Raw genomic sequence first — 26,841 nt, forward strand, 5'->3', positions numbered from 1 at the left:
GACCACTGAGATGGGCAAGATCCATGGCATTTACTCGCGGTTATGGTCCCTTAGGAGAGAGAGAGAGAGAGAGAAAAAACGATGGAAAGATGAGGGAAAGGCTTAGGCCTAGAAGTTAAGTAACAAAGCGTAAAGTGCTCTCGTGCTTTCACTCCTCAGACTTGGTTGACCAACTCGGCGATAAAGTTACTTGGAAACTGTTGGGGTGGGATGTCCCCATTTCAAACCCGTCATAATCGATGGATTCGTTTTATGGCCTCGATATATCCGGTAATTTAATTAAGCTACAGATGTCATCGCGATGATAGGGTGACACTCTCGGAGATGATTTCCAATTTAATTATCAAGATACGGGGACTCGTGGTGATTGTCTCATTAAGAAAATTTCGGTGGGCGACTTATGAATTGTTTTTTACTGATTAATTACCTCGGAAATTGTGGCATTCTCGTCGGATAGTTTTTTTCTTTTTCGGAGACTTTTCAACTGCAATGGAAATTTTTCCAAAATCAATACGAAATCCGTGCAAACAATTTGGTCCCTCGTATTGGAATCTACAATAGCGAAAATCCATGTGTAACTAGTGAGTAAAATAAAAATGAAAATAGAGGGGAGTGAATTGTTGAAATGCCGAGGAAAATTCGAAATGAATAAAAATGTCAGTTGAATTTTATCAATTTCTTCAGGTTGAGGGGATTCACAAAAAATGTGGGGGATTTGGAATTTAAGGTGAGGGAATTTGCTGAACAAAGTAAGTGGGAATAAAACAAATTACCCAGTGTGTATCTCTCGTGTTTCACAGTGCCTTAGAGTTATCAGTTTTTTTTTTTCCTCTGCTCAAATTCCCTCGCTGGAGGTGGATAAAAAGACAACAGAGGAGAAAATCCTGTGCATTTGTATTCACGTATCTCGGAGTTCTGAGGTTGTAGAGTATAAACAAAATAATTTAGTACATGGATTATTACCTTGCTGAGGGTAATCCTGAGTCAATCATAAACTTCAATCTAAACTCTAGATGAATTTAGAGATGCAGAACGATTAAATAGTTTGGCAAATTTACACACGATTGAGTAATCATTCGTACTCGAGAATTCAATGATAACGTGGAAATTTTACCGCGGGAGTTTGTACAAATAACAGGAAATTCATTTCGCATTGGGAACAAATACCTGGGAGATATTGACAGAATGGGTACATCGGGATGAGATAGAAATAGAAATGACACTTCGATTACAATTCGAAAGGGAGAAATATATTTTTCATTACTTCATTCCTAGACAATAAATTTATTTATCAATTCACTCATCAGAATTTAATTTTCACATGAACATTTTGTTTTATCCACCCAGAAGATAATTAAACCTCCAATTTTTATCTAGCTAGAGTTTATCCAATTGAGGCAAGACAAATTCATTGGAGATTTTCAATAAAAATTACACCGAGTCACATTATTTCACAGTATAACCCGCACACAATTCTCACGCTACACATTCGGTAATTTTTCATAGTTCTCTGCAGTGTTCGAATCAGTATGGAGATCAGCAAAAAATACGTGACACAGAATCGTAATTCATCCACATGGGAGTCAATTTTTATGCGACGCTCTCCGAAGGTTCGCGATAAAAATTGTCTTTTTTTTTTTAAATTTGAATGACGCTCCTCCGCGATTGCATTGCGGGACATTTCCGGGGTGTTTTATTATCCTTTTTGAACAATTCTTATTAGACTTGCCTGCATGGGGATCGATTCATCACACAAAAGTCTTTTGATTTACGTGCGAGAGGGACTATACGCGGAGAAAGAATTACAAAATCTGTCTGACAAAATTGGGGAAAAAATTCACCCGATTTAGAGCGCCGTAAAAATTCCAATGTTTGTAATAAAAAATTGTTTAACGACCGGTAATGTTCAGCCATGTACAGCACGCGGAGATTCATTGATGAATTTATAAATTATCTGCTATTTTGTTTTAAAATATTCCATTTTCATGGATTTTTAATAAATAAGAAGGAATAATAGTAATAAATAATAATATTTCACAAACTACTCAGAAATATTGTGAGAGGTTTCACTTTTTGGGCAGTATAACAAATTTGTAATTTCATTTCGTGTCATACTCTGGCGTAATATTTTGGCAAATTATATTTACACATGAAATCCTGATGAATAAATTAATAATAACTCACGATTGGATTATTAAATAAAAGAGTATATTCAAACATCCGGTGCTGCACATTTCAGAACGCTTCACCTACATTTTCCCCAAGAATTATTTCGATAGGTTTGAAAGAAAAATTCCACCAGTGTAATTTTTTTTTCTACTACCGATAAATTTCCCGGGAAAGCGTTTCCACGGAGTTCTGGATGCGGGCAAGCTAATTTCTCCCCAATTTTTTTTTCTCCGCGTTTCCATCCCACAAATAGCATCTGTGATGTGTCCTGACCGTTCTTTGTAGAAATCCATCGGCTTTATTCCTAAATCAAGTATCATGAAATCAGGGCATCAAGATTACCCATAATCCCCAGCGATACAGCCCACATGCCGATGATAAATTTGAAAATCATCATATTTTTATCCATCGTACTTTATCCCCTCTCGGGAGTGGTCATGAAAAATAATAGCTACCCATCACTTCATAAAATTCAGCCTTATGTTCTACTGATCGTTTAGGCCGAAAAATAATAATAACCTGAACATATCTTGGGGTCTAAACAATCTCGTCCGGACAAACAAAAATTTAAGCTGGAAATATTTTTTTCAAATTTCTCGAAAAATTTCTGGAAAACTTTTGAGCATTTTCTCATAAAAAAAACGAAAACAAGAAAAAATAATTTTTGAAAAATCTTTCAAAAACAATTCAGATATTTTCTTCGACCGAAATTTTTCCGTCAGAAAAAAGCGTTTTCTAAAAGTTTTTCAAACATTTCCCGAGAATTTCCCGCCGTAGCACAATTTTTTTACCCGAGGGGGAGGGGTCGATGGTGATTTATAATTCGTGGGTAACACACCCCCGTGGATAAAAATACAGTGCATGACAACGAGATAAAGATGGTTGACGATGGTATCGAGTGGTTTGGCTTCCTGCAGTGTCTTATCTGCAGAAACCGCCCCCTCTATCCGTGATATTCATTGCCACCCCCATTTGCCTCCACCCCCTTTTCACCTCTGAAAGCAAGTCTCGGATAAGGGGAAGGAGGTATACCATGAGGACCTCCTTCCTGTCACGCTTCGGTTACCATTCACCATATATTTCATTCGTACACTATCACGCTCGTACTGACACACTCATGCATCTTCTCCCATTGATTACGAGAAAAAGAAATAAATAAGAAATGATGGTGGGGTATATTCTCTTGGTTCCAAAATGTTTATCGCTCTCTGCTTCAGTGGCGATGATTTAAAAAAGCCAGTAGACTCGCCAAAAATATCACGAATGGTGGATTACCTATTCTCAGCTGTCCACCATGCTGCATTGCAGCTGGATGCTCTCCTTTGGAAAATTCAATTCAATAATTTTTAAAAGGTTTTTATCAGTCCACCAACTGCTAAGGATATCCCAGCACTTTCTACCTTCCAATTATTCTATTATCGTATTTCTTTTCATCAAATTCTCTCCAATTCTCTCTGAATTTATTCAATTGGTAAAATTACTCAAACAGTGAAATATCAAATCGATTTTTAAAAAGCCTTTATTAATTGATGAGCTTTAAGGAGTGACTTGGATATCCTTAATTGAGATGTGCAATAGTCAAACAGTTAAAGTCAATTTCAACCCGTCAGCTTTCGATTAATATCTCGGAATATAAGAGGAGATGTTTCTTCTGGAGAGAGAAACGAGAGGAGTCGAGTCAGATAAAAGTTTTTCCATCTCTTTTATATTACGAGATAACAGACACTCGGCGGAAATCTGCGTCATCTGAAACTGTTTGACTTCATTGAATTATCAATCAATAATCCATCAATTACTGTCCGAGTGGAATAAAGGAATGAAAGCAGTCTGTACACATGGAGACATAATCAGTCAAAATTACGGAACTATTGACAGCATCCGAAATGGAGAATCGTCTAATGGCAATTTTTATAGGAATGGAGAAGAAGAAATCTGAAACGTTCAGCGAATTCTCAGGTTTATCGTCGAATAAAGGATGAAATTGTCATCTTATTTTTCCCCAAGAAGCTAAATCTTAGAAAAGCTTCTCGAGTTACGGGAAAAAAATTATTGGAATAGGATCATATAACAATCATTATTTAAAATATTTATTTGAAAGATATAATACACTATATTCATATTATATTTATTTATTAGTGTACGTCAAAATCCAAAACTTCAACAAATTGTGATTTCCGACAGATAGTTTAAAAATTCTAAAAAAATGAATGCATCAAATTTTTAGAAGAATTTCAGAAAATATTAATGTTTTTAGTCTCCATGTAACAGTAGGGATAGTTTGGAAAATGAGGTAATGAGTGTATGGGTCATATTAAAATGATAAAAAAGAATATGAAAATCCTCTATTCCACTCATTTTGAAAGTCAAACAATTGACTTACCATTTAAAACATGAACAGTAACGCTCTTCTCATTAGCATTACTGGGATGACAGGTGTACCTTCCGCTGTCAGCTGGTTGAGCGCGCTGAACAAGCAGATAGGAGGTTGTAATCTCACCCTTTTCCGTAATCACCGAGACTCCACCCCTCGGGCTGTCATAATTAATCTCCTGTTCAAGATATCAAATACAAACTTTTATTGAATATGTCTCTGACGAGTAGAATAGAGTTTAAACACTTGAAATTGGTGAAACGCTTTTACCAGATATTGTGCAACGTTTACCCGAGGGCTTGAGAGCCCACAGGAACCAGGTGGAGTGAGTGGGTGGGAAAAGGGGGTAGCAAGTGGGTGGGACCACAGAGAGATGACAGTCCAATGTTGGGAGACTGTTTCCAGAATGAGAAGGACTTGCGTCGATATCCATTTCACGTACACCAGGAGGGATAGAGAGAGATGGAAAGAGATGGGGAGAGATGGAGAGAGATGGGGAGAGATGGGGAGAGATGGGGAGAGATGGGGGTAGATGAGGAGAAATGGGATGGGGATGAAAAGGGGGTGTAAAGGGATGATGGAGATGTGAAAGAGAGGGAGGGGTGATGGAGGAGGATGAGGTAAGGGGGGAAGAAAGCGGTTTATGGTGTCTACTAAGATGGAAATGAGGGGAAACTATATTTGTCGACTCACCTCTTCATTGTGAGTCCAATAAATGGCCGGAGGTGGTTCTGGGCTGTGACGTACCACGCACGTCAGATTCATCGTACTACCTCTGTTTATGTACATTTCCGGCTCACCTACAACTGTCGTCACGGGTTCTGGAAAATTTTCCAAGATATACACGGGTTATACTCTTGAGGTTTGTTGGGGGCAAATTTGGAAATGCTTGCTGAGTCGATTTACTTGAGGAGGGGGCAGTCATTAGTGGGCCTCGGGGGGAACTGGGGAAATCCCTGTTTGAACGGATAGTTGCGAGCGGAAGTTGTAATTTTTAGGGCTGTTGAAGTGGTTCGAGAAGCGGTTGGGGTTAATTGGGTGAGGAGATCCGGGCCAACCGGAAGACCTATGGGGAGGGTAATATTACAGTTTCTTTGTGTGATTTGCACTGAGTGATGTGTATGGTGTGGGTTTCGTCGGTTAGTGTCGAGAATTTATGGGCCTTCATCGAAGGACATTAATGTTTGATGGCTGCCTGTAAATACGGTTTCTAGTTAATGATCGCGTGGGTTGTGTACATGATTTGCAATTGGACAATTTTTGCTGTGGTCTTTTTTAGGAACTCGTTATGATTCGGAAAATTTAAAGTTACCATTTTTGTATACGCGACAGGTACCGATAGTTCTATTGGATATTAACATTTGGGTCGCGCTTTACGCGTTATAATTACATATATAATATATGCATATATAAATATTTTTAAAATTGATAACGAGAAAATGGTGAATTCATCATTTTGTCATTGCAATAATATAGATGATAATTATCAGAAAGAATATTATTCTCATGATCTAATGTAGATTTTTTTTTTTTTTAAGAAAGAAGAATTTTTAAAAATTTAATTATCTTTGCTGGTCAATTTTCACGATAAGAAGGAAAATCTCCAATTGTCCCGAATTTTCGGGAAGAATGAGAGCGCAAGTGTGCGTTTTCAATTAAAATTGAATAGAAACTCAGATAATTGGAACTTCAGTTGATATTACGCCAGAAATTACGGTAAATTTCTAACAGTGTACTTGAACGACGCTGACTTGGAATTTCTGATTAAATTTTCCATCACTGCTGGACTGAACAATCCCCGAGACAGTTTCGGTTATTATTTATATCTGTTTACTCTCTAAACTGCACTCACCACCGTCTCCGTCACCACATCCCCAAAAACGGTGTATTACGGTGTGTTGGAGAATGGAAGTACGTACACAGACGGACAAATAGGTTTTTTTTTGCAACGGTGAGAGTACTTTCCCCACTCGACGAGTTTGCACTCACTGGTGGCGCACGTCAAGCCCAGAATTTCCGTAAATACGCGTTTTCCGGTATGTTGAGATGTCTGGGCTGTCTACGTCACCCCTCTTCCGACAGCTAAATACGCAAGTTGAAGTGTATGTGCTTTCAAAATTTACCCGAAAATGGTCCGAGGAAAAATTCACTCTCACGTACCTCAAATTGAATTACCCCGAGAGAAAATAATATTATTCCTCCTTCCCTCAATGGAAACTCCATATTCCTGCGCAGTCAATAGACTCTTTAGTTCATATATTAGACCATTATGATCTGTAAAGTATGAGATCTGATATTTTACGATAGTTTCTCGGTAATTAATCAACGAGACTCAATCAATTTTTAATGATAACACCTGTGTATTGTTATACCCTGTTCTTGGATATTTATTTAATAATGATGGAATTAGCCATTCGATAATTAATCAATGATTGATGAGATGAGAATGATTGATGAGTATTGGTAATTTAGAAGGTCAATTCAGTAGCGGAGAGGTAAATATTTGTAATTTTGGAGAATAAAAATATTTTTGCCCCGTGTATGAAAACGAAACCATTTTTTTTATTTCTCTACTTTGAAAAACAGAGATTTTACGTGAAATTCGATGAGCACTTGGTCTTTATTTCATATTCTGCTGATGTACTGGTTTTTCATTAACAAAAGTGCAAAAAAAGAACATAATAAAATAATTTGCCTCGAGCAATGGCCGGGGGTTTTTATTTTTTTAAGAGAATTTCGTCCCGGGAAAACAAATTTGAAAAAAAAATGGAAAGCTTTTTTTTTTCTGGAGTTTTCAGGACATGAATTGGTGTGATTTCGGGGAACATCAATTTGGATTGAATATTGCCACAATTTCGACGTTGTGGCTGTTCAAAAATTAATAAAAAATATAAAAACTTACCAACGACTGACAACTGCATCCAGTGGCCAATTGGAGGCGTCGTTGACACTTGACACTCATAAGTGCCCGAATCTCGTCGTTGAGAATATTTCACTTCTAGTGTCCAATCCTCTGTTCTTGGATAATGCGATGCAATAAATCGCTGGTCCGAGGTGTATGTGTCGACACCCACTGTCAGTAGGTGAATGTCTCGATGTCTCACCCATGACACCTGTCATTCAAACAGAAAACACAAGAAAAAAAAATTAATTAAAGAAAGAAAAGCTACACTCCTATATCAAGTGTTTTTTTCTTAATTTACTGATGTTTTTTTTATTTATTAGTAAAAAAAAATCAATTTTATTGCAGAAATTTCCGATCCTTTTTCCTATAGACAAAACTCTGACGCACTTGTGCACAGTAATAAAACTAATTGTTAACAAATGAATTTGGTTGAAGGATAAAGTGATTTGATGTATACAACTGCTCACTCGTTAATTAATCACGACTGCGTAATTGAGATACCTTGATTCACTGAATTTTTACACTATAAATGAATCATTCGTTAATAATTAACACACTTCGTTTAGAATAAATGAAGCTTTCTGTGAATTCTGGGAAAAATTTCCGTGCTGGCACTGATAATTTCCCTGACAAACACCCGAACTCTCGCTCGTTATTATATGAAACATTCACATTTTAGTTTCCAAGAATTTATCCTAAAAATATTCCGATGTCAAAACGACAATTATAATTATCTTTATCAATTTTAACAAACTACGCCGACACTACGTCGATTTAATTTCAATTTCCTGTCAAATATTTCCGCTTTTCCACTAGGCTACACAATTTTTTTTTGTTCTCGAATCCTTTAAATAATCTTCCCTCCATGCATGAAATTTCAATGCTACCAAACAATGCCCCGAGCGATCCTCAATGCAAAACAAATCATTGTTTAATTTTCACTGAATTTTCCGGGCATTCTCCAGTAAACATCAGCTATCAACCTCATACACATCAAAATTTGATCGTCCATGATCAATATCCCTCTATAATAGGGCAAATCCATAATAAATATTGTTAGTAATTTACAACGATTGATCGCAATATAAAATTGATCGCCGCCATAACAATGGGTGGACAGTTAAAAGCACGAGGGACATTGGCCCCTAAATTTTCCCGACCGATCGCTGAAATATCAGATAAAATTTTATTGAACACAGCATCGGTGACATGATACGAACAACTCGCGTGCAACAAGCGTCAGGTGATTAAATGTTTTTTTTTGTATGATTATTTGACATCGCTTCGACTCTGTTAGAATATAAGGTGCCTGAATTATTTAAGGATGCCTGAATTTTAATTAACTAAGATTTCACATTTCACATTTCTACCCGGCCAGGACTCGAACCTGGAACCTATCCCTTGTGAGGACTTAAAAAAAACTCGAGTAACTTAACTACTACACCAGGCCATTTATTATTATATACCATTCATATTATTATATACCAGCCTTATTATAAATACATATGGTAAAAATGTCTGATACTGAATGCTGAAATTTCCAGGTTGCGGTGGGTGGGGGCTAGGGAAAAGTCCAGGGGATATTGAACGGTTTTGTACGCGCATCATCGAGACTCTATAACCCCCATGCGGTGTTTCCCAGTCTATACTTCGACGATTGTTGTCGATAGATAGAATTAATCGAATTGAACACTTCACAGATGCGATACCATTTCGCTTCTCTATTTATTCATGATTTTTTATACATTACCGGGATCCATTTCATACTCCTTTCATTATTTCTTTTTACGAATGGACGCAGAACACTCAGCGCTTAAAATCCCCGGTATCAAGAGAAGATTTTTTATTTGATTCGATTTTAAACAATAGATTTTGACTCAATCATCAATAAATCAAATTAATTTTATATTTTCATTTAACAATTGAATATTTACTGGATAATAAACTAAAGTTTATGAAACATAAATACGTAATGAATGAAGAATCGATAAATCGAAGAGAAATAAAAAATTAGCGATTCATATAGGTATTTATATTGAGATAAAAATAGGGATTTTTGAAAAAAGTATTTAAGGATCCATCTTTACATCGATATTTGAAGATCGATTGGTAAGATTCGATATATTACATATATTTAACAGTGGATATTTCATGATAGATAATTAGATAAATCGATTGTATTGATATATCGGATCGGTGGTGAAATTGGAAAGAAGTGTAGGATGCGATAAATCGAATTTAAGTTTGCAGAAGATAATCAATTATTCTGCAAATCGATTTAAAAGCAAAGGTTTACCAGAAATTTCACACGAATATTTTAACGATGGCAATCTATCCCCGAGACGTTCAGAAATCAATGGTTCAATAATTCAGTGGCAAACAGGTAAAACGATTCTAGTCCATTTCGTTCAGACGTCGATTGTCGGCGAAAGTGAAGTCTCGAAACCTAGGCCAAATAACGATTTTTTAAAAAACTATTTTGCAGAGGAGAACGCGAGCAAAAAAAAATCATAGAAAAATCCGTCGTCCGTTTCGCGTTCGAGGGTATTCCCCAAAAAATGGCGCGGAGCTCAATTAATTGAATTATGCCATTAGTTTTATTTTTTAATAACCTCTACGGTTTTATTTGATTGATTTTTTTTTTTTCAATATTTAAACATTCTCTCGAGTGGTAAAAGTATCTCGCGTTCGCTTCGGTTCGAGCGTGTGCTCTTCGGAGTGGAGTGAAGTGGAGGTGATTTTTTTTTCACTCGATATAATGCAACTTTGAATATAACGAAAGTTTTCCACTTGAAGAGAATAGATTTCGAGAGCTGACCTGAATATGAGACTAAATATTTGCACGGAAAAATACACTTGTCGAACAGGTTGATTTTTCATTCGAACACGGTAAAAAAAAAATTGGAGAAAATTTATTAAAGTCTTCAGCTATTTTTGCTCCATGTATATTTAATTATTATTATGAATTTCATAAATTATTTAAGTGAACCTCAAAAAATTACGCGATATTTCGCACAATTTTTAAAGTTGTACTAAACTTTCTTTACCATTAGTCCTCCAAAAATTTTTATTCAACTTTCATTTTATAAAATTTGAATGCAACTTTTCTCTTCGTGGCAGGAAAGCTCTCCGACGAACTTGGAGAATATTGACTGGATATTACGTGAAGCATAAAATGCGGTTGATCGAAAAGTTATCGGTTCATTAATTATCCAAATTTTTGTTCCCCATATCCGCGCTTTTTTCACTGTATCATAATCCTATTTACATATCGTTAATTGAGTAATGAATGAATATTCCGGGAAAATCGTAATCACCGTTCATTACGAATGGACGGAGCTCATGATCGAAACACGGAGAAACACCGATAGATACGGCTGTTCTATTTTTTTTATTTATTTTTTATTGCCCATCCATTGAATATCGACAGAAATTCGCCAAATTTGTTCATTGTACGTTGTTACATTTTTACGGCGAAGATATGAAAATTTTATGCCATCAATCATGAAAAATTTAATGCACAAATGTTGTCAACCACTTTCGAAAAGGATTTGCGATTAAATCCATGAAATGAAAAATTTCCATTATTCACAGGATTACAACCTAATATTAAAGAAACAAACAAATTTTCCGAAGTCCCTGAAATCTGCATTGAAAATTCATTGAATTTTTTCTTTTAATTAATGAAGACTACAACATTTCCAATATTTAAATAATTGACGATAATCCTCCAACCCCATGAATTTTCCACTCAAATAAATTTCCAAAAAAGTCGTCACCTAAATTTCCCCGCTATTCACTACTTCCACGAAAAAATAATAAATAATAATTGATCAATAGTTTCCAGTATGTATTGATGTTTCAAGCGAAATAATGAATATTCAATTCCAAAAATCCCGTAAATTTCCGTGTGAGTATATATTTCGGTCAAGAAACCGGCAGTACACTCTACTACGGATTCGTTTAAATGCCTTCCGATTTCATGAAATGGGTTGTGCGGTGGTGTTTCCACGAAAAAAAATTAAAAGACCCCGACGAAAGAAAAATCCAATTGGCCAACGCAATTATCGTCTAACAATATCGTATTAGCATTGCTCCCCAAGTGGCCTCCAAGGTGGAGTAATGAGTTCCGGCAATTCGATTCACCAATGTCGCAACCAGTGACCGTAAGGCTGATAACTGCCGGCCCATTTCTACTGAGCTATGACCTGTCTCCGCTGACATAGCATTACACAGTGCTCCCATGGAACAGTATGAACACCATACTACCGCCCATAACCACCCACAACCATCCACAACCACCCACAACCAGCCCCATCTACCCTCCCCCGTCTATCCATTTGATATAGATAAAAATATAAATGAATTACCGATAAATTAATCGTTGTCAAATATCACGACACAATGATTGGACATAATTTCAAGTGGAATACTTTATTTCATATAGCTCCAAGTGATTTCGCATGAAATTGCTTGCAGGTGGTTTCCCATTTCCCACGGTTTCCCATTTTTCCATGGTTTTTCCATGATTTTCCCATGATTTTCTATGGCATTTTAATTCTGAGTGACGCACTGATTTCACAAATGAAGAGCCCCCCCCTAATTATGCTCGCGGAGAGAATATATGCTAATAATCGCATGTGACATATATGGGATGTATATATATACTAGATTTTCCGCGGAAATATATGTAATTTATATATGTTTCGTAAATATACCGTTTTTGTTGCGGGTATATTCAAATGTTGTAAAAAAAAATGAAATATTTCACATGCATGTCATATTTGCATGTATATTCTTTGGGGTGAAGGGAAAAATACGGGGAGACAAAAAAATTCCATCAACCAACAGCTGATTTTACCTCCATTTGTCTCGTAGATCATGATATCATTTTCCGAAAGAGCAAAAAGATTTTTAAACAAAATTTTTGGGCTCTTCACCCGAGGGGGTTCATCTAGAATCTTGAGGAGATTAAAAAAAAATCCCGGGGGAAAAAAAATGTAATCAGAATATTTTATCCAAATTTTCAAAATATTTCTGGAAGACTTTTTAGAATTTTTTTTTATGGAACAGAAAAAAAGTCGGAAATAAAACAATTTTATTTTCGGGAAAGGTTTTGAAAAATTTTTTAAAAATTTAAATAGGATTTTTTTTTTATAATTTAAATGGCGTATTGTTTGAGATGTTGAAAAATTAAAAAAGTAAGAAAACAACAGTGTAAATAAAAAAAAATTATATTCGCGAAAATTTCTTGAAAATTATTTTAAAAATTTTCCGAAACAAATTTTTGAAAATATAAACAATCCGTTGTTCCTTCCCCTGAGGAATTGAATCCCGTGAAAAATCAAACCGAAAAATAAATTTCTCTCGTATTCCAATTGGCTATAAAAAATTCGATCACAGAGAGCACGTGGTGGGAGTAATTTCACCCAGTCCGATTCTCCGAATTCGCTTCCCCTACAGCCCCCATGCCCGCGACTACAGCGGGAGTCTACTATATCGAATTCCACAAAATTCCGAGACACAAAATTTCATTTTTCCCGGCCAGTGTATTGACATCAAATTTCTAGAAGAAAAAGAACGAAAACATTTCACTTTCATTTAATTCCAATTGTCCGCAGAGCTCCGGAAATTCGTGAACACCTCGAATTTCATGAAATTTATATCTCGAATTTCAGTTGGCAATTCTCGATATCCCATCATCCGCGCAGCATTCCCCCAACCATGCAATCTACATTCGCATGCACGCCCCCACAGCAATTTGAAAACATATTGAACACCGAAACTCCCTAATTCAGAGAGTTCACCTGAAATATGTATATGAGGCTATTCCATGAAAAACCATTTTGGTATTCTACTGTGGGATTTCCCAGTTATTCCTAGCAGAATAATTGAATAATTAAATAAGGAAGGGAAGCGAGAGTCGAAAGTGCAGGTACATGGTGAGGTGGAATAATTATACGCAAACGTTCGTACCTATGGAGATGGTTAATATAACCAAAGATGTGCTCTCAGCAGAAGTTTTTCCCTCATTCTATCATTCTTCGAAAATTACCCCTATTTCGGCACCGCGAGAGTAATTTTCTTGAGGCTACATAAAAATCAACCCAAGTACCTAGCCTAAGGGAAAATAATATCACTCGATAAAACAAGAATAACAATCCGAGAATATATTCGCTAATATATTTTTATCTGATCTTTCAGAAAATTATAGAAATTATTGCAGTTGTCTGAATTTCTCTACGAAATTCAGAATTTTTTATTCCCGAATTTCCCAAAATTTCCAGGAAACTCAAATATGGTGAAAGCTTCTACAAAGTACTTTAACTCTACTATCCCTTCCCTAAGAATAAAAGACTGCATTTTTTTATTATCATTTTTTAAAATTAATAAAAAAAGGAGCGCAATACCGCGTATCCAAACCCATTAAGTATTCATCCCAAGGAAAAATGTCTTCCAGAAGTTACCTAGAAGTCACGACTTTACGGAAAAGTTTCCCGAGTTTAATCCCGCCGATCCCCAAAAAAACCCCAAAACTCCGCGACTCTCTATAATCCTGAGAAAAAAAAATTCAAAAACCCCATAATCCCGACTTCATTAACCGCTCAAAGCCCGTCCTCAGTCCACCGCGAACATCCGCCCTATTAAACCCCAAAATTAATAACTCCCAAAAAAACGGTAATGTGATACGTGACACGGATTATTATAATCAAACCGTCTCAAGAGAGCCAATTAGCCACTATCATTCCAAACATGATTATACCCCCCCATTTACAAACTACCTGAGAGCGAATACAGACGATAAAAGTTGAATGGCGAAAGGGGTGGCATAGGGGGGTGTATTTCCCCCCAAAATGTCCCGAACTACCGGTAAAAGTCGCCCAGAGTGAGTCGAGATTTTCCTTCTGAAACATCCTGTCGTTAAAAAAAAACCGGGGAATAATCGTTTCAACTTTTGCCTCCACATGGCCTCACCCCCAGTAACAGCTCCCCAACTTTTAATAACCGAGTATAAATTCCCCTTCACTGATTCAAATGAAACATTTTCTATTTTCCCGAATTAAATAAAAAGAGAGCGCTTATTCAAACTTAAATCGAATATTTCCACTATGAGGGGATGATTTAATCTTTTATTCCCATATCTCTTTCTGCCCTCATTCAATTAAATATTCTAAGAGATGAAAGTCGATTTATACCACCCCCTCTCACCCCCTCTCGCCTCCACAGTGGACGGAAATCCGACGACTTTAATTTCGACTCGGCATAATCTCGGGAATTTTCTCAGATAGATTATGCCGTTTATATTTCACCAACGGAATCTATTAGCGTTAATTAAAATTCACCACAAAACATAAGGACCGATTGCACAAGACTATGTATTAATATAAATCCGTACTGGTGATATATCACGTGGAATATTTTTCCCCCTCTCATCGCTAATTGAACGGGGTATTGATTTCAATTTTCTTTGATGTATTTTGCGAATGAATTCGCTGAGAGGTACTGCAGCGAAACGAGTAGAGGGACAAAGGGGCGACTGGTAACGCCGATACGGAGTATTAATTACTCGTGACGTTGAATAATCACCGTGTGATGCGATTTTTCGCAATTCAAATTGCGTAGTTTTATTAAATGGGTTCATTACTGGGGATGTTACGTCGACGTGGCATTGTTGAGTCGTTGAAATTATGTGTGGAGCAAATGGATGGAATAAGTTTGTTAACATTCTGTAGACTCAAGTAATGAGAACTTCGTCACGCTGTATCATTATTTTTAATGATCATATGCGTTTGTGGTACCGCATGAAGTTCAACCGCAATATCACATTTTTTATAAGAATTTTGGCTTCATAACATTTCTATTTAATTCCACTACACTAATGCCTGACAATCTCAAATTTCATATTTTTTTGGGTGTCAAAAGTATTTAAAAACGAAAAAAATCGGATCTGACTTCTCGAAAATTTTATTTTATTCTTTTTTTTGTGACTTACCAATGCTACAATTTATATTTCCAAAATAATCAAATTAGGACTTTCAAAATCATTAAATAAATTGTTTTTTCATATTTTTGAATCCTCCCTACGCCCTTCAAAATCCTTGAAATGTCAATCCCAAAATCACCTGAATTCCCAATTACATAAATTTGAATTCAACATCAATAAAAAACGGCGCCAAAATTTCTCATTTGCCTTGAAAATTCATAAAAACTCTTGCTTGAATTTTTGAAAATCCAGAATTCCCAAAACTCCCTAAACTTTCACATGTAGAGTACAATATGAAACCATCAGCGAACCAACTCCCGTCCCAAAAAAGGAAACAAAAAAATTCCAAAATGCAGAGAGCCCTTCGCAGAATCCAACAAATTCTTTAACCACGCAACAATAGAGCCACCACCGCCAAAATGCCCCCAAACAAAAGCAAAGTGTTCCATTAATTTCTTCCAGAATTCGCAATTTAACCACTTAAATCCCGCGCATTCATCCCAAATAATAAACATCTCCGTCGGCATTCATTAATCCGCGTACTCAGCACCCCCGTCGAGAGAACGTCATTTTAATTACACACGCCTCATTAATAGCATTTATTCCTGCACTTTAGTATAATGTAACTAGAATTGTCGCCCAATCTTTGCTCCCTAATGTACAGCATTTTCACCATTCATCTGCATCTGTCTGGTAGGTCAGCATGAAAAGCCACGTTGCGTCATTTAATCTTCATTCCATGGCGTATGTGTGTGGCATGCTTAATTCTCTCAAAACGGCCACGAGTTAAACCAAAAAGAGAGGGACTGGGGCATTAAATACTCACAGATCTCCATACCCGCCAGTACCAGAAAACTACTTCCATCAGTTTTTCAGAACGCCACAAAAACGTATTTCATCCCCCATTTTTTTCATCGAGTTTATGTTTTTTCCCTGTCCCTTAATCCTCTCCTTTTCAACCACTTGACTATTCGCCATCTCCCACCCCACCGTCTCCCACCCCGAATTTTTTTTTTTTCCCCCCACCTTTTAATTTGAAATTTAATTACATTTAGTGAACGCTTGGGAACCGACTAAGGACCACGATGATCACGTCCGTTCCAACGTGAAACAACCATTCCAATTAACTATTCTCGTATTACGTAACAAGAGAAATTTAACGAAGAACCATTAAAGCACAGGGTTATTCGATTTCCGCGTGGTATTCTTTAGCAATTGAGGAGTGGTTTTGGATTGCCAGAGTGGCGGAGTTTTATGTTGTCATTTTGACGCAACGGTTTTTGATATTCTTGTAGGGCCAGCGTTATGAAGATTTATTTCATTCCTTTTTTACACGTTTCACGATTATCAGCTCATGTTTTTCCTTTTCGGTAATATTACCGGGAGATAGAAATAAGAGATGAAGTTTTTTGATGAGAGGAAAAAAGTTTGTAGATTCAACAAAACTGATCTCTTGATTCGAGAAATCTTATGGAATGAGCAATCCATTTTTATTTCCATCTAAATTTATTTCCTTTGTTATCTGATTACATTGGAGATTAACTTATGTCCTTGAGTGGACATTTATTAATAATGTTTTTAAGAAATAAATACAAACTTGAAATGAATGAAAAACTTTATTGAATTACGCGTCAATGGAATTACGGGAAATTATTTTCAACGTAATTTTGTCGTTATTAAAAATTTCAAGAGTATTATTGGAAATTTCAAGTGTAATTTCCTAGTATCGGGGTAAAAACTTTCATTAAACATTTTAATAAATGTTGGATGAAGGGTCAGTTGACGTGAATGAGAAAAAAGTGGAGACTGATTAAATACCGAGAGTGAATATGCCCTCGTGTGAGTACTCGCTGGTGTAAATAGCTTTTTTGGATATCTAGGTGGTTGTATGGCTTGTCTAACTGATGATTCCATTTTACGTTACTTTGGATATGTGTGTCAGATTGTCCAGATTTATTAGCCACACCTGTCTGGATATTGAAACACCGTTGGGGCTTTAATGCCAGAGCATTAGGCCAGCCTCATCATATGTATATAATTATTGTACTCCCCTGTCCAGATGATTAATGGCCTTGGGGAGTTGGGGAATATTTTTTTGAATATTCCACGCAATATGAGTCGAGGGAACTTTTTCTGTCTTATCATCCGAGAGAAGAGCAATTTCGTGCCATCTTTTATTAAAGAAATGACGCGACATTTTCTGTCTGGATTTATTCTGTCCAGTTGTATTGTATTTACAATCCGAGAATCCCGTCTAGACCATCAGAGCTTTTCTCCACTACATATATAAAAATTATATGTGAAACTTAAACCGCAGGAAAAGACGATTGACGTATTGTAATACGTGGAAATTATTTTCTGAATAATGAGGGAAATGTTTAGTTATTTTTTACACTCATCTTGTGTGAAATTATTTATGGAATGTAGAAAATTGGAGTCGTTAAATGAGTTGAACCTTTCAAGACATTAAATTAGTAATTTTTTCCTCTCGCGCCTATTTGTTTCTGAGAGTATTTGATTTTTATAATAAGTCATATAAATTCGGTTTTATTCAATTCAACGCGCATTGTTCAAAATTTCTTGACACTTCAGTCAAGAAATCGTCTGAATTTCTAATTATAAGACTTTTAATTAAATTTCTAATTTTTGAAAATTCCATCAAAAAATCCAGGAAATCGGGCCTTTCATTTTCAATGGTAACTGATTTTTTAATAAAAACTTGAATTTTCATTTTTATCATAAAAATTCGATATTGAATACAATCAAATTTTTAAAACCTTAAAACCATTAAAAAATAGAAATGACGAGATAAACAAAATAAAAATACACCCCAAACTAAATTACGAAAAAACAAAATAAAAATACACCCCAATCTAAATTACGAATAAACGAAATAAAAATACACCCAAATAATTGCTAAAATATATACTAAAATTACAATAAATTTCCAATATATTTTATATGTACTTTTTATCCACATTGTCTATTTTACGCACGCAGTTATTTTCAACACAGCAATTAATTCCTACACGCGGATTGGACGCTTCCAAATAGCGTGATATAATGATCACTATTTGGCAACCCAATTCCGTAATCTCCCAAACAACACCCTGTAAATCTCGATTTAATATGTTGATCAACTGTTGAAACAGTGGATAATAGGACCGAATGGAGCTCCACGGTGTAGAAATAAAATAGCAAATCGTTTAATACCATTTGTGACAAACTTTCCAAGTATACCACTTATTGCATCTAAAGTTTGTTTAGCCGAGGGATTACTATAATGCGGTGTACATACCCAACGATGAATTGCAGTCACAAATGGTGCACAAACATGAATGGAGAATTAGTTTGGTGGAGCTAGGGGGTGGGTTATACGAAACCCAAGCGAGTTTCCAAGGAGTGCTTTCAATTCAGATCGTTCAAATTACTGCCCTGAAACGTGACTCGTTGATAGACCGATGAAAATATCCTTGGAAGTGGAAACAATAATGCTGGGGAGAAGGTAAAAGCATCAGTAAACACTCAAGTGAGATGAATTCGATAAAGTATTTACTTTAGTAAGTGATTTTCATTGTATTGCTCTCATTTTATCATTTTATACAAAATTTCCCCGTTATATTTTAACAAATATGTTTCTGACATTTTTTGCAAAAATCATCACGAATTGATATTTCGATATTGAAACGTCAAAATTTTAGGAATGCCTCAATCGATGAAGACTGTAAATTCTCGGTTAATTATTAACCCAATTTCCATTTCTCTCATCAATGGCGCGATGTGGCTGAGGGAATTACAAGTCCGTGGAAAACTCTAGAATATTTTTCTAAAATTCAATTATTCTGTAAAAAATGTTGCGGAAAACCCATCGATGTAAGGCGCACTCAGCTTTCGCGTCAACTATTATCTCGAGAGGTAAAGATCGAAGAATAAGATCTCCATACGAAACGGAATCGGAAATTTTCCGTGACTTTCCGATAGAACAGTTTTCAGCGGCAATTTCCGTATTCTCCCCTTTCCACTTCCCCATTTTAAATTTTCTGTTCTAAGAAGTTCTTTTAAAAGGATAAAAAAAAACTATCTCCTGCATATCGAAATGTCACGATAAATATTGAGTAAACTCTTTTAGCCGGCATTCAACTCGTGTCAGTTCCCACGAGTGAACCTGAGATATACGATCCTCTTTTTACGATTATATCAGGCCACCCTGTGTTCCAAGAACCACCTGAATGATTTCTCACGTAGTTGCAATGGCAATGGGTTTTTTTCCATACGTGCGAAAGCACCGAGCTGATACTCAGCCTCACAACCTACATAAATATTTCAAATAAATATTGCATATTTATCCTCTCACGACGATCTTGGAAAACGTTAAAGTCAACATCAACTACTAGTGGCTTCTTAAAGGAACTCTGAGGGTATTTGATCTTTATTTCATGGTCCACATCTATGCACACTATCTTTTCCCCTCAGTCCAGTGTACTTTCAACGCTTCAAATATTCCATTTGTAAGCTTGGCTTGATGCAATTTATTTTTTAATCATTTTTCAAAACCACAAGTGAAAGAGCTTTTAAGAGAAATTTCATTCAGTTCTATACAAGCAGAATCAGTCGAATTTTATCGTATTATTAGAAAGTCCTAGCGAGTCTTTTTAGATGTGACTATTTTTATTTTATCATTGAATTGTATTTTTTTTTTTGTATATTCACGGATTTTTCTAAATTGATGGTCTTAATTCAGGAGTAATTTTTCAAGAATCTATTCTTGCTACTTATTTCAGTCCTGATTCAGCTGTCGGAGTATTCTCAACCTCATGGTGAAATCATCAATGATATTGAAAATTCAATTTCAATTAAGTAATTGAATCAAGTATTTATTGTCTTGTGGACTGTTAAATTTTTGGTTGTTGGAAATTTCAAACTCCCGTCTGTCAAATTCCAGAATTAATTTATCAAAAATGTATGAATAAAGGAGTTCTTTCTCTCACTTCCGGGTGAGTTGCTGAAATATTTTTAGAATGACGTTGAATAAAGGTAAATGGGCATTCTCCTTATAAACTCGTCAGGGCTCGCATCTCTTTACTCAAGCATCCACTCATCCTCTCCGTCTGCTCCTCCACTTGAGAATCAACCGCCATTTTCAAACGTAATTCTTTATTCTAAACTTCTGATTTCTCCACAACGTATCAGTCAGTGAGAAAGTTTACCGCAAAAAAAAAAAACTTTACTGTGAAAACTCGCGGGGCCATTTGAAATGCTCCCAGATGCGAATTGATAATGAAATCGATTCGTCTACCTCTCCCTACAGCTCAAGAAAATAGTATTCGGTAGATGAAACTTTTTTCCAGACTAGAAGAACCGAGTTTTATAAGTGAATTCACCGAGCAATAGAACTCGATTTATAAAAATATATATTTTTTAATGATAAAGGGGAGAGATAAAGTTTGAACTCGAAAGTTGGTACACGAGTTTTGGGAATTATTGAAGAAGTCTTATTGTTTTCAATGGAAAATTATGACATTTCAGTCAACAATTCTTGGAGAATAATTTCCCGGTGAAATTGCATGAAATAATTCACTCTCAACTGCTATTATCACGTTTCTACGTGCTTTTCTTATTCGGCACGAAGGGATATTCTTTTGAAAACTTCGGGGCTAAAACTGGAAAAATCGTAATCTACCGCTGATCATTTCCCTTCTCGAGGTGATTTTATTGTAGAGGTGGAGATTTGTTCGTGGGAAAATTTGTTCCAGGAAATTCTTCCCGCGGAATGTCTATTTATGTTTTGAATAATGAGAAACAACACGGGAATTAATTTACCAATTAACACACAGCAAGCTCGACATTTCCATAAAAGCAAGAAAAATAATGGAGAGAAAACCAACAGCAAAATTATTACATAAGAAATAATCATTATATGAAATGTATCTACTCGTGTGGTAAATCTGAATTTTTAATTATACCACGAGTGAAAGAATCGCACACAGCAAAAATTCTGAAGTTATTTGAAAAAACATTTACGACCGACGGAAATTTGCGGTTCCGACGAGCGATTTCCGGATAATTTTCTGGTGAAATGACGCGAGTAACCACACGATAAAAAGTACTTGAATCAAGAATAAAATCTGCTTGAAATAATTTTATTATTCTACTAATTGACTATAACTTACATATACTTAAATCAAATGTAGAATATTAATGTTAATTGGGGTATACTTTTGTTCTTACATTAAAAAAATAATAAATAAAAAATGAGAAAATGCTCTTACCGTTCTGTCTCCCAAATTCTTGACACGACACTTGAGCGTAGCAGACTTTCCAACGAGTGCAGTGACATTTTGAGAAGCCGATATATCGAAGTAGGGTCCACGATCGAGTGGCTCGAGTTCGAGATCCTCATGATTGTCCTCATCGTTATTGCAACGAGCAGGTCCCTGGACTGAACCAAACAGATAAAATAATCAGTGTGAGTTCCAGATTTTTCCTTTTCCATTGTTATCGTTAACATCGAGGATCAAAGAACGGACAATTGCATGTTTAAGCGACTCCCCGGGATATTGTACAATACAATGAGAGCGCATACGAAGGGATGAATCGAGTAGATGTTATGAAAAGGTCAAAAGGATTCCCCTCTAATGAAAAATATCCATTCCAAATGCTATTCATTGAACTGAGCTTGGAGTGCTCACATCAATGAATATGAATAATCCCTCCATAACCCTAGAACGAACATGGAATTCCTTCAATTCTCATGTTTATGAAATCCCTGCACATTGTCAGGTTCATACTCAAATAAATTGCAATCATTATCCTCCATGACCAGTTAATTGACAGTCCAACAAAAAAAAATCATTAAACAGTATTGAATGAGAACTGTTCTTTTTCAAACACGGAATCATATTTTCACCATAATCTCAATAATCTAAATGAAAAAAAACCTATATTTCAGATATTTTTGCATCTGCATTTATTTTTATTTCCATGCAGTATAATATGGAATTATAAACAAACGATATTTATTATTATGGAACATATGATGTGCAATTACCGATTACGGAGGTATATGGGGAAATTTGAAATTCACCGGCGGTACGGTAATTTAAAAATAAAAATAAAAATTCAGATAAAAATAAAAAAGATAACAAAAAACGAAAGTCTTTGACAAAATTCGAAATTTTTTGGAGTCGTAATTTTACATGAATTTTATCTACTCTTTTGCAGGTTGATGGCTTGGGAGGAGATCGGATGACTGGCATGCCTTCTCTCCCAGAAATTCCCCAAACTTCCAGGAAAATAATGGACAATTAGATTTTTTTTCAATTCCTACCTAAGCTCATTGTTTCAAACAAATGGAATGACTAACAAACGCTCCATTGCTGCGGTGAATTGGTACATGAAACTACAAACACATTCCGGATGTTATCACTGAACCATTTCAACGAAAGTTCGATATTAAACGGTCAATTGTCACCCACTCTGCATTCGCTTTTTTTGTGAAAAAAAAAACTATTTTAAGAGGATTTGTATTGATTGAATGGTCTCCATTATTGGACACTGGTGAATTCGCTTGTCAAGGTAATTACGTCTTATGAATAGCAAAATAATAAATGAAAAATTGAGTACTCGAATTACAAAGAGCAATTGTTATGCGTGAATTTTCTCATTTTTATTCAGAACATTTCGGGAAAATATAAATTAATTAGATGATCTAGATAATTGGACGATTATTTATGCTAATTAATTCCCGAAGTAACTCACGTATAAATGAGCTCGTTACGGTGATTACGTTCCATGAATTTCGAAATAATAACCCGATAAATAAAGGTGAGTAAATTGCTCGAATGCAATGAGAAATAAATTCAGAAAAATGAGTTGGCGTTTTTTTTCGGGAACCTGTAGCTTCGTGGGGTGTTAGTCCATTCTGCCCCGACAGTTCAATGAATCTATAGTAAAGATTTATTTCAACAAGTTTTCGCGGAATTTAGGTGGAGAGAAGAATTGGGTTTTGTCAGGAATACGGACAATATGTTTCACTGAAAAGGGCTCTTGATGTGATGAATCAATTTAGTTGTAGACAATAAGAGGAGTTTCTCCCTCAACTCAACAGCTTCTCTGGGAACAATTGGTTTAGCAGGAAAATGATACATCCTCCGAGTTTCTACACGAAATTACGTAAGGATCTCGACAATGGCGCGAAATGAGAAAATTAAAGCTTCATTGATGGATGATAAATAATTAGTAGTTGGAATTTCGTGGAAAATTAGAATTTTTGTAGGTGTAATCAATCAAAACCGTCAGTTCTATAATATTTATAGAAATATATATTCTATAATAATATATATTCTATAATATTTATATTTAAAAGTTTGAATTGATCTTCCGCTTGAAACTGCCATGGACGGAAGAATTTTTATGGAATTGTCAAAAAATTTCCCGATTTTTTTTACTTTTCGTGAATTTTGCACAGGATTTGCACAGAAAAGCAATGGAATATTCACCTTTTTTTCCATGCACTAATTGCAATTATGTCCATGAAATAAATAATATTATCGAGACGAGTATATAATTTAATATTTATTTTTATTTATTTAATATTTATATAATTTTTCTGCGAGATTAAAAACGAAAAATTCGGGAGCTGAAGTTGAATGCAAAATTCGGAATATGATATTTCAAAATTTGATAGTTTGACGCTTGGAAAATTCACGCCCAATGTTGTTTCCAATCGGAATACTGTAGTCTAATCGTGCAGAATCCGAATGGAGAAATAATCCGACTATAATACCACTCGTACTCTAAAATGAACGGGATGCTCGAAGCACTTGTGGTATTACTACTGAAAATTGGAGTGAATTCATGTTGATACTCATTCAGCAATTCAGCTTATTCTTAAATAATGCAGAAGCCCGCAACTACCACTACCTGTTTGTCTAAAATTCAAATAAAAACTCTTTATTTCCGAGTTTCCCCATAACTGTAACAAGCAATTGCTTTTGGAATTCACCTTAATTTCCTCATTAATTTATTATGTTTCAACAACACGTTTGTCTGCTATCATACTAAATAATAATAATATCATTTTATTACACCGTAAAAATCCCATTTTATTCAAATAGCAACAAAGCCGTTCTCTCAATTTTTTTTACGAGATTCTCTTGGATTTCTCATTGATTTATAATTTCTTGAGTTATAAACAATTAAATCGTAATTGAGATGTTGAGAAACTATTCTATCGAGAACCCCTTTTCCCCAATTTCTGGTGAATAATTCGTGAATGGTCACTTGCAAAACGCCAGAGTAAATTTTATTAAATATTTGGCTCCGTGTGTGCGACGAAAAACCGATGATCGTTAAAATTTTCCGCTCCGTATTCCTCAACCCCACGCCATGAAAAAAAAATCCAAAAACTTCACAATTACAAGACCCCCATCGGCCTAAACATTGTGTAATAATGAGTCAATGATAATTATTATTGATATCATCACAGAGATATTCGTGTTAATATTTGATAAAATAATCTGCCACTCCAACAAAATTCGAATTTTATGCGCAATTTTGACTGCGCAGTGCGTAATTTCTACTGCGATTTTTGATTCAAAAAATGTCTATTACGAAACGTCAGTGTAAATTTTGTTAAATGTTCAATGAAATGTGATAATCCTCTGACTTTCCCTCTCAATACCGCACAGCTCCCGACGCAACAAAAAAAAATCTACTTGACAACTTGACACTCAAAAAAAACCCGCACTGCCCTAAATATCCTACAATAATAAATCATGAATCAATGACCGGCCGAAAAACTGGTATTTCCAAAACATTGAATTTCTATTTGAACAAACTATTCTAACTAAAAGAAAGAACTCAAAGAAGTTATTTCCCTGTTCTCCACAAAAACCGGTGATCCTCCAAATTTCCCTCTCATTACCCCCGAAATTTCACCCCTGAAAACACCTGCCAAGTCCTCAGGCAACACCACACCCACGAAACACCCCCGACACTCCATGTCCAAAACCCAGACTTTAATTAACACATCACGATAATGAGCCCCTTTCCCCGCAAATCCCGAAGCAATAATCGAAACGAGAAAAAAGTGTCATAAACACCGGAGACCCAAGCGTATCCCGAAACAGGAGTGCTGTAGGCAGCTTAATTAATGAATATCCCGGTGCACCATGACTATCACATTTGCCAAACTGACCAGACTCCCCAATCAGGGGTCCAATTGATCATTGGAAAACGTATCGAATTACACCTCCACCCCCAGGCAAATAATAACCACCCGGGATTGACGCAACCGAGTGAGCAAATGCGATCCATTTGAGGCAACAAATCCCACTTAAACGAGAAGTACCACCCCACCACCCAACCACCCCCTAATTTCCCACCAAAATTCCCCTCCCCCGTGAAGATCAACATAAATATTCTCAGTGACTTACCAGCGAACAGAAGCCCCAGAATGAACAGTAAACCCCTCATTTTTCATCAGCTCTCATTCCTCACCTCCCCCAACACTTTTCACCCCGAGTTGTTCTCTATTTCCACTATAAAATTATCTCCAGTCTCAGATTGACGCCACGAGAAATCGCCATATCTCTATCCTCATCACCATCCCCATCACAATTTTCATCGTCACCCCCTAGGGACCTGAGGGACAGGTAAACCACAATCGATGAATTTTACCCCCACTAAATTTCACCGCACCACCTCAAACTCAATTCCCGTTAAATTTTCACTGATACTTCACGACACATTTACCCACCCCCTTTACCCCTGTCCCCCATGGCCAACGAACGTTAACTTCCACCTTTAAACTGCCCCCCCCTACCCAGAAGTTTGTAATTGTTTCCAAGTCACAGGATCGGCAACTTGTTAGTCACATTTGTGGCTCAGGTGCCGCGGATGTGACATTCAATTACTATCGATTTATCCCCCAAAAAATGAAGTATTATCGTTAAAATATCGTGGTGAATTTGCCTTGATGTCGTGGGATATCTACTGGTTAATGTATTACGTTAATTGGGTAATGAATTACCAGTTATCGGGGGATAGGTTCATTCTCGGGATAGGGCGTACTCGTAGATTTCTCGTTGTCACGCACCCGTGCAGTCAGCACTCACGTAAATAAACACACCAGGATATATGAGGGTCGGACGTGTCTGATCGTACGACGGCTTTATCCCTTGATAAGTTCCAGGGGTGAATTAATGGGGTTATTGGCTGTTTATTGGGCGATTAAATTGTCCAATGGAGTTCGATTGTGTTTACGACGATGACGACCAACGTTTGCACTGTAACACCGCACTTCAAGATTCCTCAATATCCACGGGGGCTCATTAACTTTGTATTGCTGGTTTTATTATTCAAATCCTATTAAACAAATTGATCACTCGATTATACATTAATCGAATTCAC

General features: G+C 36.0%; 1 protein-coding gene across 1 annotated transcript; it reads right to left on the reverse strand.

The window, feature by feature from the left end:
• Positions 1 to 1,274: 1,274 nt before the first annotated feature.
• Positions 1,275 to 26,170, reverse strand: LOC105271100 (defective proboscis extension response 21). The gene is made up of 6 exons (XM_011312434.1): positions 25,866 to 26,170; positions 21,699 to 21,868; positions 7,443 to 7,653; positions 5,234 to 5,361; positions 4,550 to 4,718; positions 1,275 to 3,489 (listed from the first exon to the last, which is right to left on the reverse strand). Exons 1-6 carry the CDS (start codon positions 25,903 to 25,905, stop codon positions 3,383 to 3,385), a joined length of 825 nt encoding a protein of 274 aa, XP_011310736.1. The 5' UTR covers positions 25,906 to 26,170; the 3' UTR covers positions 1,275 to 3,382.
• Between the last annotated feature and the right edge of the window lie 671 nt (positions 26,171 to 26,841).

The sequence above is a fragment of the Fopius arisanus genome, unplaced genomic scaffold, assembly GCF_000806365.1.
Source record: "Fopius arisanus strain USDA-PBARC FA_bdor unplaced genomic scaffold, ASM80636v1 scaffold00102, whole genome shotgun sequence".
NCBI classification, from domain to species: Eukaryota; Metazoa; Arthropoda; class Insecta; order Hymenoptera; family Braconidae; genus Fopius; species Fopius arisanus.

Bases quoted from the DNA above. Each gene is read 5' to 3' on its own strand.
- LOC105271100 (XM_011312434.1), bottom strand. From the start codon at position 25,905: ATGAGGGGTTTACTGTTCATTCTGGGGCTTCTGTTCGCTG. The intron at 7,654-21,698 runs GTAAGAGCATTT...TTTGAATGACAG, and splicing joins AGAATTTGGGAGACAGAACG to GTGTCATGGGTGAGACATCG. The intron at 5,362-7,442 runs GTAAGTTTTTAT...AAAATTTTCCAG, and splicing joins GATGCAGTTGTCAGTCGTTG to AACCCGTGACGACAGTTGTA.